The sequence below is a fragment of the Neoarius graeffei genome, chromosome 21 (assembly GCF_027579695.1).
Source record: "Neoarius graeffei isolate fNeoGra1 chromosome 21, fNeoGra1.pri, whole genome shotgun sequence".
NCBI classification, from domain to species: Eukaryota; Metazoa; Chordata; class Actinopteri; order Siluriformes; family Ariidae; genus Neoarius; species Neoarius graeffei.
This window is the reverse complement of record NC_083589.1, coordinates 55005615-55019719: the sequence shown is the minus strand read 5'-3', so window position 1 is coordinate 55019719 and position 14105 is coordinate 55005615. Positions and strand designations below refer to the sequence as shown.

Genomic DNA, 14105 nt, shown 5'->3' with positions numbered 1-14105 from the left:
ACATGCAAACTCCACACAGAAAGGCCCTCGCCGGCCACGGGGCTCGAACCCAGACCTTCTTGCTGTGAGGCGACAGCGCTAACCACTACACCATCGTGCCGCCCGTCAGTGAATCGTGATTCATTACATTTTAATCGATTTTCAAATCATGGATTGAAATGGAACGATAGATCGGGGGTTGATTAATCATCACACCTCTAATTTTCACTATCCCCAATCCAGAAGATCTCTCTCTCTCTGAGCCTGTGTGTGAGGGGCGGGACACACACGGGATTTTATTTATAGGATTAAATAAAAAAAATTCACACTGTATGGGGCATCTTTTGACCCTAAAAAAAAAAGCCTAGAAGAATTGGCTGTGTTTAACTCATCTCATTATCTCTAGCCGCTTTATCCTGTTCTACAGGGTCGCAGGCAAGCTGGAGCCTATCCCAGCTGACTACGGGCGAAAGGCGGGGTACACCCTGGACAAGTCACCAGGTCATCACAGGGCTGACACATAGACACAGACAACCATTCACACTCACATTCACACCTACGCTCAATTTAGAGTCACCAGTTAACCTAACCTGCATGTCTTTGGACTGTGGGGGAAACCGGAGCACCCGGAGGAAACCCACGCGGACACGGGGAGAACATGCAAACTCCGCACAGAAAGGCCCTCGCCGGTCACGGGGCTCGAACCCGGACCTTCTTGCTGTGAGGCGACAGCGCTAACCACTACACCACCGTGCCGCCCACCTGCGTTTAACTCTGAAGGCAAAATCGTTTATGAGGAAAGAAAAGTCAGTAACGGAATTACGTCAGAAAAAACGGAACTTTCATTTCTTAAAATTCAAACCGAGATTTCTCTGAAGCGATGTTCGTATAATCGGGATGATAATTTTTAAATTTAGTTTTCTGTCTATTTTGCCTTGGATTCCATACTTTAGCAATATCACTGTTCTGGGGTGGGTTTCCCGATAACGTTGCCCTTTAGCGCTAGAGCGAGCTGAGAGACTCTCTTAAGCAACCGACGTTGTCTCTGTACGTGGTTGTCCTGAACTCACTCATAAGAAGGAGTCTAAAGAGCAACAGGACGAAGAGGGTCTTTGCAATGCGCGTCCCTGATGTAGGCATTAGTAGCTGCTAAAGACAATCGTACTGTAGTTGCTGAAGGCATTAGTAGTTGCTAAATCCAGTCGATAAGGTCACATGGCGTTCGTTTTTACCCCAAACCAATGAAATATAAAAAAAAGTGTTTAAAATATCTTAATATATTGTATTGTCATTAAGCATTACATATATAATGTGATAATTAATAATTGAAGCAATTTTACATTTTTGGGCAATGTTTGTTTTTTTTTTAAATTCCAAGTGTGTTTTTTGTAATTAAATGAATAAACGTTCACACGAAAGAACGAGCAAATAATAAACTAAATAACTAAGCGAGTGTGTTCCCCGTGCTCGCTCATTTCACTGTTACTCAAACATACAGTCACGATTATTTCAACTGTTATCCACAATGCCTTACAAGTGCGCACGCAGAGATTTATATACTGTATGGGTCTGTCTCAGAAACTGGGTACTGTGGGGGTCCCCCACTAAATATACTCAGTCAATAAACTATACGGTTTTGAATGGTGATGTTGGTGTGAATTTGAAATAAAATGATGAAAGAAATGATACAGATAAAACTAAATCTTTGATGTGAATACTCTATTCGGAATTTGGCAAAAATTCTGCAAATTTGTGGAAAAATGGCGGCTTGATCTGGGACATGATAAATGGTCGACTACATCGCATTCCCTTAAAAAGGTTGTAGTCCACTGAAAAGTCTACAGTTATCACTAATTGTATTTTAAGTTGTAACTTTATACACCTAAGGATTGGTGCGCTCACAGAATAATCATAACCGGAATAAAACATCATGCAAAATATTTGATCACCGTCGTAACTCCATTTTCCGCAGACCCAAAACCAATACGATCGTGTGTTTTGATCTAAATGGAAAGCCTCAGGGTCGAGGTCACTACCTCACCAAAAGTAGTAACTTAAAATCACTACGCCGTATAAACATTTAGTTATAAATCTGCGATTTTGTTTTTTAAAACGAAAGCTGAAAGTTAGGTATAGAATATGTTTCTTACAGAATATGTTACGATGGTAGCTGGTCTTGTATGAATTTCTGAGCTATAAAATGAGTTGTGGTCTATTTTTTACCGTAGCGTGTTATTTGTGTGCGGGGAAGGACACACATTAACAATTTGCATGTGCAGAATGGAATTTTCCACTCCAGCAGTTAGAAGTTGATCGTGCTTCCGTTTGCGGTCTCTCTGTTACGCGAGTGATCTGTTCGGACGTTATCGCTGAAAAGCTGAGTTTTGAGTTTTATTTTGTTTTAGTCTTGCAGTATAAGGCAATAGAATGTTTCTTTTTCATCTTACTTTCATATTTCGTAGTGTTTGCGTATTTTTGGCCAATATTTTGCAACCATGGTCAATTTAGATCGAACTTTTGATAGAATCTACGGCCAGCCATTTTGCCCCGCCCCCGCCTCACGCTCCGTCCGGTGCGGTAGTGATGTCCCGTTGCTCGCGCGCCGCAGCAGAGACCCGCGCGACCTTCAGCCGGTACAGTCGCTGTTCTTTTACCACCGCCGTTATTCTCATCTTTCCGGTGTGTTCTTGATTTTTCCATTGTGTCCTATTTCGCCATATCAAATCCCCAAAATGTATCATATTATTCATATTTAAGTGAATAATCAATTCAGTCATCATAACTTGGCATTTTTAACCCAAGCAATCAAAAAGAGGAAATTTATTCAATATTTTCACTCATCTGTGAAGGAGGGGCTTTAATTCTTCATGCTGCAGTTATTTTATATAGAAATCAATTTTACAAAAGCATTTGAATTGTAATCAAAAAGATTTTCCACAGTGGAGGCCAGATAAAGCAAGATACTATCTTTATTCTTATTAAACATGACAAAAGAAGCATTGAGTGTTAGGGAAATGCAAAAAAAAAAAGTAAAATTAGAAAATCTATTTTTTGACCATAATGTCCCAAATGAGAGACCAGTTTCTGAGACGGACCCATACACACATATATACACACACACACATGGTGGTGTAGTGGTTAGCGCTGTCGCCTCACAGCAAGAAGGTCCGGGTTCGAGCCCCGTGGCCGGCGAGGGCCTTTCTGTGTGGAGTTTGCATGTTCTCCCCGTGTCCGCGTGGGTTTCCTCCGGGTGCTCCGGTTTCCCCTACAGTTTCCCCCAAAGACATGCAGGTTAGGTTAACTGGTGACTCTAAATTGAGCGTAGGTGTGAATGTGAGTGTGAATGGTTGTCTGTGTCTATGTGTCAGCCCTGTGATGACCTGGCGACTTGTCCAGGGTGTACCCCGCCTTTCGCCCGTAGTCAGCTGGGATAGGCTCCAGCTTGCCTGCGACCCTGTAGAACAGGATAAAGCGGCTACAGATAATGATATATATATATATGCATGCACTTCTTATAACTGTGGTGAGCAGAAAAGCGTTTCAGAACGCACAACCTTGAGAGAGAAAGGATGCAATCCTGCACCTGATATCACACTGTCCAGACCTGTCTTTCCAATCAATCATTAACTGGCGAGATTAGACTTTTTTCACCCATGTTCCCGATAATGTTTAATATGAACATCACCTAAAGCTCCTGACCTGGATCTGAATGATTTTAGATACTGCACTGCTGCCACCTGAGCGGCTGATTGGATACCTGCACGAATACACAGTCGTACTGGTGTTCCTATTAACATTGCATTTCTTATCTACTGCTAACACACACCGAGACGTATTACAGTCTATATAAAGGCTGTAACAAACCCACCAGACACACACTCAGTCAAGTCCCAACTTAAACTAGGCCACTGGATCGACACAGTTCACTCAGAACTTGAGAAAGTCTCTGAGCATGCGTTCGTCACGCTGTTAAACAGAAATCGGCTTAATTATCGCTATTTTACGATGAACTGATATCAATAAATAAATCAGTGTGGGGAAAAATCAGCAGCGTTAAATAAACTCACGCGGTGTTTATGAACCACAATTTTAATTATCGCTCAAAGACCTCCTACAGAGCTGAATTAACTCCTACAGCATGAACACACACTCCTACAGAGTTCATCTGCGTCCGGCTGGATGGAGAGGAAACGCTGCAGGAAAACGCTCATCACTGGGGAATTCATGAGATGATGGTTGTCAAGGCCTTCAGTTAAAAAAAAGAAAGAAAGAAAGCATTCCTTTGTGTGTGGATGATCGTGAGTTATTTTGAGACAGCTCTGCTTTCGGGCGAGCCGGAGACGACTTTCGGAGATTAGGGGAGGATCTTATCTGACAGCGCTTTTCCCACTGTGATTTGGGATTTCTGAAAATAAACACTCAACGGAGAGAACAACGAGCGAAGATGAAACAGCTGGTCTCGAGTCACTCGACTCAAACTAAAATGTCTTCTCTTATCTCTGAAAACCAAGACGCTGAGGATGGCTTAGTGGTGAAACACGTCCGCCTTTTCATTGCTCGCAGTCAATTAACAAGAAAGAGTATACGCCTGAGAGTGCGGTTTATTTCGTTATTATTCTCTTATCTCTAACCCAGTAACGTGTTGGATTTGTTTAAGGGTAGAGTGGCGTTATAGGAGAAAAAGAGCTACAATATTTGTGGAACCCTGATCCATAGAGGTATTTAACTTAAGTAAGGAATAACACATGGCACACAGTGCGTGTGCCGTTATATGAAAACGAGATGGTCAGTGACGGCGTAGCTCACTCTGGCCCTGTCTAGTCCAGAAGGAACGATATAAAGTACGCAATAAATGTTGCGAGCTATATACAGCCATCTATAGAAGCTATATCCACCTATGAATACCGACTTATTTACCAGAACGAATCCAAAACGGCGAGGAATTGACCGAGAAGAAGCCATTTTTGTTGAACTGATTTTTGTTAAGGCTTAATTAGTCCATAACTTCATTAATAATTGTAATGAAGCAAATCTGGGTAGAAGTTCTATACACCCTAGGTACCCCTACCTTCATGCCAGAAAGAATCGAAATCAGTGAAGAATTGAAGGAGAAGAAGCGATGTGTGTGGAAACTGCTGGTTAGGGATTGATTAATTACTCCATATCTTCATGATTAATTGCAATTATGCAAATTTGGGTACAACCCCGATTCCAAAAAAGTTGGGACAAAGTACAAATTGTAAATAAAACCGGAATGCAATAATTTACAAATCTCAAAAACTGATATTGTATTCACAATAGAACATAGACAACATATCAAATGTCGAAAGTGAGACATTTTGAAATTTCATGCCAAATATTGGCTCATTTGAAATTTCATGACAGCAACACATCTCAAAAAAGTTGGGACAGGGGCAATAAGAGGCTGGAAAAGTTAAAGGTACAAAAAAGGAACAGCTGGAGGACCAAATTGCAACTCATTAGGTCAATTGGCAATAGGTCATTAACATGACTGGGTATAAAAAGAGCATCTTGGAGTGGCAGCGGTTCTCAGAAGTAAAGATGGGAAGAGGATCACCAATCCCCCTAATTCTGCGCCAACAAATAGTTGAGCAATATCAGAAAGGAGTTCGACAGTGTAAAATTGCAAAGAGTTTGAACATATCATCATCTACAGTGCATAATATCATCAAAAGATTCAGAGAATCTGGAAGAATCTCTGTGCGTAAGGGTCAAGGCCGGAAAACCATACTGGGTGCCCGTGATCTTCGGGCCCTTAGACGGCACTGCATCACATACAGGCATGCTTCTGTATTGGAAATCACAAAATGGGCTCAGGAATATTTCCAGAGAACATTATCTGTGAACACAATTCACCGTGCCATCCGCCGTCGCCAGCTAAAACTCTATAGTTCAAAGAAGAAGCCGTATCTAAACACGATCCAGAAGCGCAGACGTCTTCTCTGGGCCAAGGCTCATTTAAAATGGACTGTGGCAAAGTGGAAAACTGTTCTGTGGTCAGACGAAACAAAATTTGAAGTTCTTTATGGAAATCAGGGACGCCGTGTCATTCGGACTAAAGAGGAGAAGGACGACCCAAGTTGTTATCAGTGCTCAGTTCAGAAGCCTGCATCTCTGATGGTATGGGGTTGCATTAGTGCGTGTGGCATGGGCAGCTTACACATCTGGAAAGACACCATCAATGCTGAAAGGTATATCCAGGTTCTAGAGCAACATATGCTCCCATCCAGACGACGTCTCTTTCAGGGAAGACCTTGCATTTTCCAACATGACAATGCCAAACCACATACTGCATCAATTACAGCATCATGGCTGTGTAGAAGAAGGGTCCGGGTACTGAACTGGCCAGCCTGCAGTCCAGATCTTTCACCCATAGAAAACATTTGGCGCATCATAAAACGGAAGATACGACAAAAAAGACCTAAGACAGTTGAGCAACTAGAATCCTACATTAGACAAGAATGGGTTAACATTCCTATCCCTAAACTTGAGCAACTTGTCTCCTCAGTCCCCAGATGTTTACAGACTGTTGTAAAGAGAAAAGGGGATGTCTCACAGTGGTAAACATGGCCTTGTCCCAACTTTTTTGAGATGTGGTGTTGTCATGAAATTTAAAATCACCTAATTTTTCTCTTTAAATGATACATTTTCTCAGTTTAAACATTTGATATGTCATCTATGTTCTATTCTGAATAAAATATGGAATTTTGAAACTTCCACATCATTGCATTCCGTTTTTATTTACAATTTGTACTTTGTCCCAACTTTTTTGGAATCGGGGTTGTAGAAGCTACAGTATATGCACCTCAGGTGGATCTACCTCCCTGCCAGAAAGAGTAAAAATCAGTGAAGGATTGAGACAGAAGAAGTGATTTTTGTGAAACGTGGACGACGCCGGACGGACAATGGACGATACATGATGCCATAAACTCATCACCTGTCGGCCGGATGAGCTAATGATCACCCTCAAGATGCTGATGCTTATTTTTCTATAAATATAAGTGCAGCCTGAAGTGTTGTATTCCTCTTATATACAATTCTTATTAATTAAACAAACAAACAAACAAACAAACAACATTGTCATTTTTATCCATTTATAGTTGCTAAATATTAGGGTGGGCCTTATATGGGGGTAAATTTTCATATTATTAATTCTGAAACTCAGCCTTCGGATTCGTTTGGTTTTGAAAGAAAACTAATTTGCCTAAAGTTGGAACATTTTGAATAATTATCAGAGGTTGCTCAAACCTTCTGAAATATTGGACAACAGCACGTCAAATTATCAAATACATCGTAGATCTCTTGGTATTCAGTATTCATTTGTTGCATGTTGGCAAAAATTGTAGTTAGAAATGTTTTTTGTTTTTAAATGATATATTTTCATGCTAATATTATATTGATGAATCTCAAATTTGTTACATGTTCGGAAACGTCAAATGTAATTAGTAAACCACTTTTTTTTCTTTTTCAGTCCAACTGACTATCATTTTGTAAAATATATTCATTGTGTTTTATGAATGTGTATTTTTTTTGCTAATCTCATACTTCCTGGAAGGGTCGTAGAGATCAATAAACTTGATTGTCATTGCCCTGTTTGCAATGCAGGTGTAAAGAATAAATGTTTGTCATAAATCATAATGTTTATTTATTATATGTGAAAAAAAATTATGGTACGCAACAAAACATTTTGAATAATGTACAAGTCATCCCGTGTCCGAAATCGCTCCGTACTCACTATAAGGAGCGCTATATAGTGAATTCGCCATTTTGTAGCGCTGTCCGAAACCTTAGTGAGGATTATTTACACCCTATATAGTGCACTCAAAGTATCCCACAATGCATCACGAAAAGTAGTGAACAACCGATGGTCACTAACCAAAGCAATATATCCCATCATGCATTGCGGTCGCGCTGAAAGAAATTAAATTAAAAGTCTCAAATTTCATTTAATAAAAGGCAGCGGCAAAGAAGAAAGAAAGGATTCAGCCTTGATTTAAAAGAACTGAAAGCTGCAGGGACTTTGTATTGATTAATGTAGGAAATACGCTCAGTATAATATGGATTTATCACAAAAATACACGCGTGTATTTATTAATTTGAAAACCCACCAGCCGACTGATCTGGCACGTTTTAATTGTGCGACAGTAACGACGTAAATACCAGCGCGACGGGCTAGTGTCCGAAAGCGTTTTTAAATTTTATCAATGAGCTCACTGTATAGTCCTCTATATAGTAATTCCCTATATAGGGAGTAGGGAGCAGTGAACAGGTGAGTGATTCCGGACACAGGGAACGTTTATTTATTATACTTGGAAAAAAAAAATTATGGTACACAACAGAACATTTTGAATAATGTCCAAGTCATTGAGTTTTCTGGAGTTGCAACTTAAAAAAAGTCCAGGTTTTCTAGGATTTTCAGTCACTGCTTGAGTGTCGCTTTATTCACATTGGGGAATTTTTCTCGGCGGTCTTGGACAACTTGAAGCAAATACTGTTTTTGCTCTTCATTGGTGATAATTGGTGCTTTGTATTCTTCGATCAGAGCCACCTCTGGTTCTGCTGGGTCATTAAAGGAGATACGCAGAACCTTTATTTTTAAACACATTTCTGAGTGGATAGTATCTCCATCCTTGACTCTTGTATGCTGCATAAATGGGAATAAAAAATATATATATTTTTGAGAGTTAAAATCGACTGCAAAGTTGGCATTCGAGCTGCCCCGCTGAGCCAGCCAGCCCTGAGTGCGTGATGTCACAGCGGGAACTGGTTTTAAGGCCGAGGCCTTTGACAGCTATAGACCAAAGTCATATAAACAAAAATTTATGGTGAAAGTAAGAATAGCGTTACCGACTTGCTCAACTAAGACTGATTTGACTTCATTGATTGTGGGTTGACTCTCATTAAAACAGGACGGGTGTTATAACTTATGCAACATACATGTACATGCATGCATTTTCACTGATAAAACATAAAAGGCTAATTAAATAATCAGATGAACTGAGACAATCACATTCTGAAGCAAATTAAATAATCTTATACCGTTAAACACACAATACAAGTTACATGCATTAATCTAAATGCAGGTAAACAACGAGTGTTGTTGTTTTTGTTGTTTTGTATCCAAATGAGAGTCGGAGCTTACCCGTCTGTGTTCTCACTTCTTGAAGGCCGACCTTGTGGCCGATTGTTTTGAAACAATCTGGCTTTCAGTTCTCCGTTCATTCGCTTCTTCCACGTAAGGGCGAGATATTGCTGCTGAGGCGAGCATATCCAGCGGAGAAATCAGACGGCTGGTCCACTCATTCTCCATTTTCTCCATACTGAGTACTCCGCCATTACTGCTCGGCTCAGGCAATTACTAAAACCCGGGACGGGACATCACCGGTTTTAGCAACAACTGCGGAGAGGTCACTGCCTGAGGCCATCCTTAAAAAAAAATCCGTTTCCTGTCCACCGGGTGAGCAAAAAAATTTTCACTCGGGAGGGAGGGATTTTTTATTTTTATTTTATTATATATGGATGGATAAGAAATTGCAATGCTGGGTTTGCTTTTTCTTTCAGTACTTTTTTTATAACAAAAGCAGACACATTTAATACAATATGACAGTTTAATCAACTGAAACTTGTACAAAAACTGTAAGTTAGCATTTTAAATGCTGACTGCAACATTTGCAAAACTTTTACAAAGGTACTTAAAATGTCTGACACACGGACTTTTTGTAGCTCTAAATCGACCGTTAGGCCTAGTTCGGATGAAATTACACTATTAAAATGATCACTGAATGATTTGTTTTTCTGAATCTTTACTATTTTGTTGTTCGCTAGAATACCATTTTGCGATTTCACACTTAAGCAAATGTTTGAAAACTCCGGATCTGCTTCCTTCATGGTGGCTGCCATTTTTTTGTGCCGCACGGTGCATGCGCAGAGCTGATTCGACAGGGCTTTCCACAAGCGCCGGCTGCGGCCACACAATTAAGTCCAGCCGGCTACTTTAATGACTTATTTTTGTAGCCCACAGGCTCTAAATATTAATTTTCGATTTTAATAAAATTAAATGTTTATCTAACAGACTGACAATAATGTCAAACTGAACCGCACTCATTTAAAGTTGTGATTCACGCCGTTTGTACCGATAGTAACCACAAATTCCCCGCCAACTTCGTCGATCAGGGGAGAGTCATCCGCGGCCCCGACATGCGGTGTGTGTGCGCACTCGGTGGAGGCAGTATGAGCCTTAGTGGGAAGCCCTGGGAATGCGTAAATGTCAAGTTCGAGTTTAGATTTACAAGCCCGAAAAAAAATGTTGAAAAACCGGCGTTAAAAAAAAAATTTCACCCGCACAAACGGCACTCGCCTGGCCGGTGGACTGGAAACAGAACATTTTTTAATAATGGCCTGAGCATTAATATGTCACGTCCCATTCCATCCTGGGTTTTAACAACCCTCGGCTCACGCTCCGGGAGAACTGATGCAACTGAACTTACTTTCCTTTTCTTGTAGTTTTTCTTTTCCTTTAATTGCTGGTACTGCACCCTCTTTCAATACAGGCTTATAGCCAACGCTCCTCAACAGATCAGAGGTCTCGTACGAGTCTTCAGTAAAATGTGCAGAGCAGAGGAGAGACCACTTCATAGGCGCCCGATGTGCCCGTAAACTTCTCGCAAAACGCGTTCAGATCTTTGCAGTTTGAACATTCTTGGGCAACGTAATCCACCTTCTGTCATGTTGCTGCACCCGCCAGCAACACATCTACGTGGCATGGCGATAAACTAGCTCAGAATGGAAGCTCCAAATTGCAGTCAGCTCTGTGTTTTAGTATTGCGGAAATGGCGATGAGACCGATAACCTTCCTTGGGTGACGTCAAGGTCATTCACTCAGACCGCTACCTATATAAATCACTTTAATCGTAAAAATTACTACATTAGATTTATTGTCAACGCTTAAAACTATTCCTGTGCCATTCTTGAGGTCTCAAGGCATTTATAAACAAAAAGTCAGGCCATGATTCTGCACATATGCTTTAACAACCTTCAGATTTTGCACAGTCGCGAATGCTGCCTTGTAGTCGTCGTCTCCGTTGTCGAACATTTCTGGATCAGCCTCAAAGAAGCTCGTTCACTGGTAGCTGCTGCACTTGCCCGGATGGTCTTCTTTAAGATCTTGTCATGGTGAAAGAACACACTTAGAACTTGCTTTTTTGAAGGCAGTTTGCGTCAAGTTATTTCGCTTTCCACGCTGCCGAGTAACCACGCAGAAGATTTACTTCCAGGTGCAATCGCCGAGTCGGCCGTTGCGCAGTCACAGGTTCATCAGTGGCGTCTAACAGTACTGTCTGCGCAACTGAGATCAGATCTTTTCGAATTCTTTATTGTCGATCGAGTTCACTGACGGATGGACAGACAGTGGTTGACATGGAGACGTTTAATGTTTGTTTTTTGTTTTTTTAATTTCAGTCAAAACAGTGTTAAAAGAATACACCGCGCATGACTGATTATCAATCTATCGTTTTACATTTCGAGGTCACAGAGCAACCTCTAAATGTTTATACGCATCTCATCTCATCTTATTATCTGTAGCCGCTTTATCCTGTTCTACAGGGTCGTAGGCAAGCTGGAGCCTATCCCAGCTGACTACGGGCGAAAGGCGGGGTACACCCTGGACAAGTCGCCAGGTCATCACAGGGCTGACACATAGACACAGACAACCATTCACACTCACATTCACACCTACGCTCAATTTAGAGTCACCAGTTAACCTAACCTGCATGTCTTTGGACTGTGGGGGAAACCGGAGCACCCGGAGGAAACCCACGCGGACACGGGGAGAGCATGCAAACTCCACACAGAAAGGCCCTCGCCGGCCACGGGGCTCGAACCCGGACCTTCTTGCTGTGAGGCGACAGCGCTAACCACTACACCACCGTGCCGCCCTGTTTATACACATGTTCCCTTTATTTTATTGGAACATATTGATGGGGGGGCGGCACGGTGGTGTAGTGGTTAGCGCTGTCGCCTCACAGCAAGAAGGTCCTGGGTTCGAGCCCCGTGGCCGGCGAGGGCCTTTCTGTGTGGAGTTTGCATGTTCTCCCCGTGTCCGCGTGGGTTTCCTCCGGGTGCTCCGGTTTCCCCCACAGTCCAAAGACATGCAGGTTAGGTTACCTGGTGACTCTAAATTGAGCGTAGGTGTGAATGTGAGTGTGAATGGTTGTCTGTGTCTATGTGTCAGCCCTGTGATGATCTGGCGACTTGTCCAGGGTGTACCCCGCCTTTCACCCGTAGTCAGCTGGGATAGGCTCCAGCTTGCCTGCGACCCTGTAGAAGGATAAAGCGGCTACAGATAATGAGATGAGATATTGATGGGGTGAGAGTGGATCATTAAATAGATCACAAAATAAGGACCACCTTACGAAACATTCATTTATCCACATAAGTGATCAGTCACGTTAAAGCAACGATAACCAGCTGTTCCATCACCGGAGTTTATTTATTTATTTAGATCGCTTCATGCTAATAATCAGATGTCACTGAGCAACCATAAAGTCCTCAGTCCATTAAGAAGATTCTCCCGTCTCGGAAAAGTTGCATCTCTTCCTTTGAGTGTTCCACAGCTCAAACACAGGAGACTCCTTCCTTAAAAATACAAATAAACACCCGGACATAATTTAAAAAATATATATATATATTTGTCGGATGTGTGTAGAAGTTGCTCCGACGGAAATGATTGCATTAAAAACGTGATTATATATAAAACCACCACTGTCAGAGCTGCTGTTGTAGAAAAACTCGTCAGCTTCTGAATAATCAGAATTGAGAATTTAATTCCTGTATCAGTAATTTTTACTGACAGGATGAAGGGTTCTCCCAAAGAGACAAAGCAGTGATGACGAATCCATAACGATGCCAGACGGAGCCATTTCCAAGGATACGTGCAGCATATGGACACTTCGGATTGATTGCAATTAAGAAATTTTTTTTTAATTGAAAAGAAAAAAAAAACCTTACACGTTATAAGAAACCTTGCAAAATCTTTGAGAACGCTGCTGTACTATGATAAGAGATCGTTACTCACCCAGAAGAGCAGGTTGAAGAGGAACATCATGTATTTGACACAGCACAGGCAGCCGCGCGCCATCCTCAGCTTCTCCAGCTCTAACAAGAAGACAAAGGACAAGTCCAGGTAAAAAACCAGAAACTTCCCTCCACATGCCCCACTCTGCCTCGCTGGCTTCTCGCCCGCTGCCACCGTGCCCTCTACGCTCTCCTCGGGGCTCGCCTGAGTCTGAACCTTCGAGCGTCGGGAGCCGTAGAAAGCGCCCACGGCCAGGCGGTGTCCGCGGCGAGCAGCCTGGGCGAACTCCAGCTCGGCGCTGTCCAACGACGGACTCGGCTGGACGGCCACGGCCACACTGCTCTCACAGCGCTCCATCGTGAATCAAACAAACGCTCATGCGCGCATTGTGGAGAAGACGCAGTGCATAGCATCAAACTGCTCTGTACACTCCGAAAGACATCCTGGAAATCCCATAAGTTACACTCGCTGTGAAGCGGCCAATCAAAAGCCCTGCCTCCTCCTACTCTTATTCTCAAAAAAAGCAGCTATAGAGCATCTTTCATTTCTTCGCTCATAAAAATGATCTGCTTTTCACTTCTTAGCGTGGTCCCTCGGCTCTCCTTTACACAACTATTGCACCGTCCTCACCTCGCTCTCTGCATCTGAATGTGCTCCGTTTCTCTCTCTCTCTCTCTCTCTCGCTCCGTCCTCCTGTAAATCTCACAAGAGGAGTGCGTGTGGCTTAACTGTCCCTCCTATGGAGTCAAATTAGATCCCTCGGAACCAGAGCTCAGGCTTAAATAGAATAAAATAAAATTAAAACCCAGATTTTATCAGGTTGAATTGTCAGTTTTACTTTCGGAGTAAGTTGCATTTACAGCTATTCCACTGTCTAAATGATTAACGTACACATGCATGTGTGCACACACTGCCAGAGCTGGGTCAGAGCACTGCCACGCTGCTTTGTGGGGGTGAGGAGGAGCGTTACAATAAAAAAAATAATAATAATGAAAATAAAAATGGCTCTTTTTCAGTTCAGTTGTGTTTCATT

At 42.1% G+C, this 14105-nt stretch overlaps 1 protein-coding gene across 3 annotated transcripts in view; it reads right to left on the bottom strand.

Moving 5' to 3' along the window:
• Positions 1–14105, bottom strand: part of tspan9b (tetraspanin 9b) — a 141323-nt gene that overhangs the window by 41638 nt on the left and 85580 nt on the right. Inside the window, exons 1-2 of one of the 3 annotated variants that reach the window (XM_060903697.1) lie at positions 13289–13429; positions 13073–13252 (exon numbers count right to left, since the gene is read on the bottom strand). In XM_060903697.1, the coding sequence (XP_060759680.1) occupies positions 13073–13252; positions 13289–13429 (321 nt within the window). Of the gene's footprint in view, positions 1–13072; positions 13430–14105 lie in introns of those variants that run through there. The other 2 variants (XM_060903698.1, XM_060903696.1) reach the window with 2 other exon arrangements.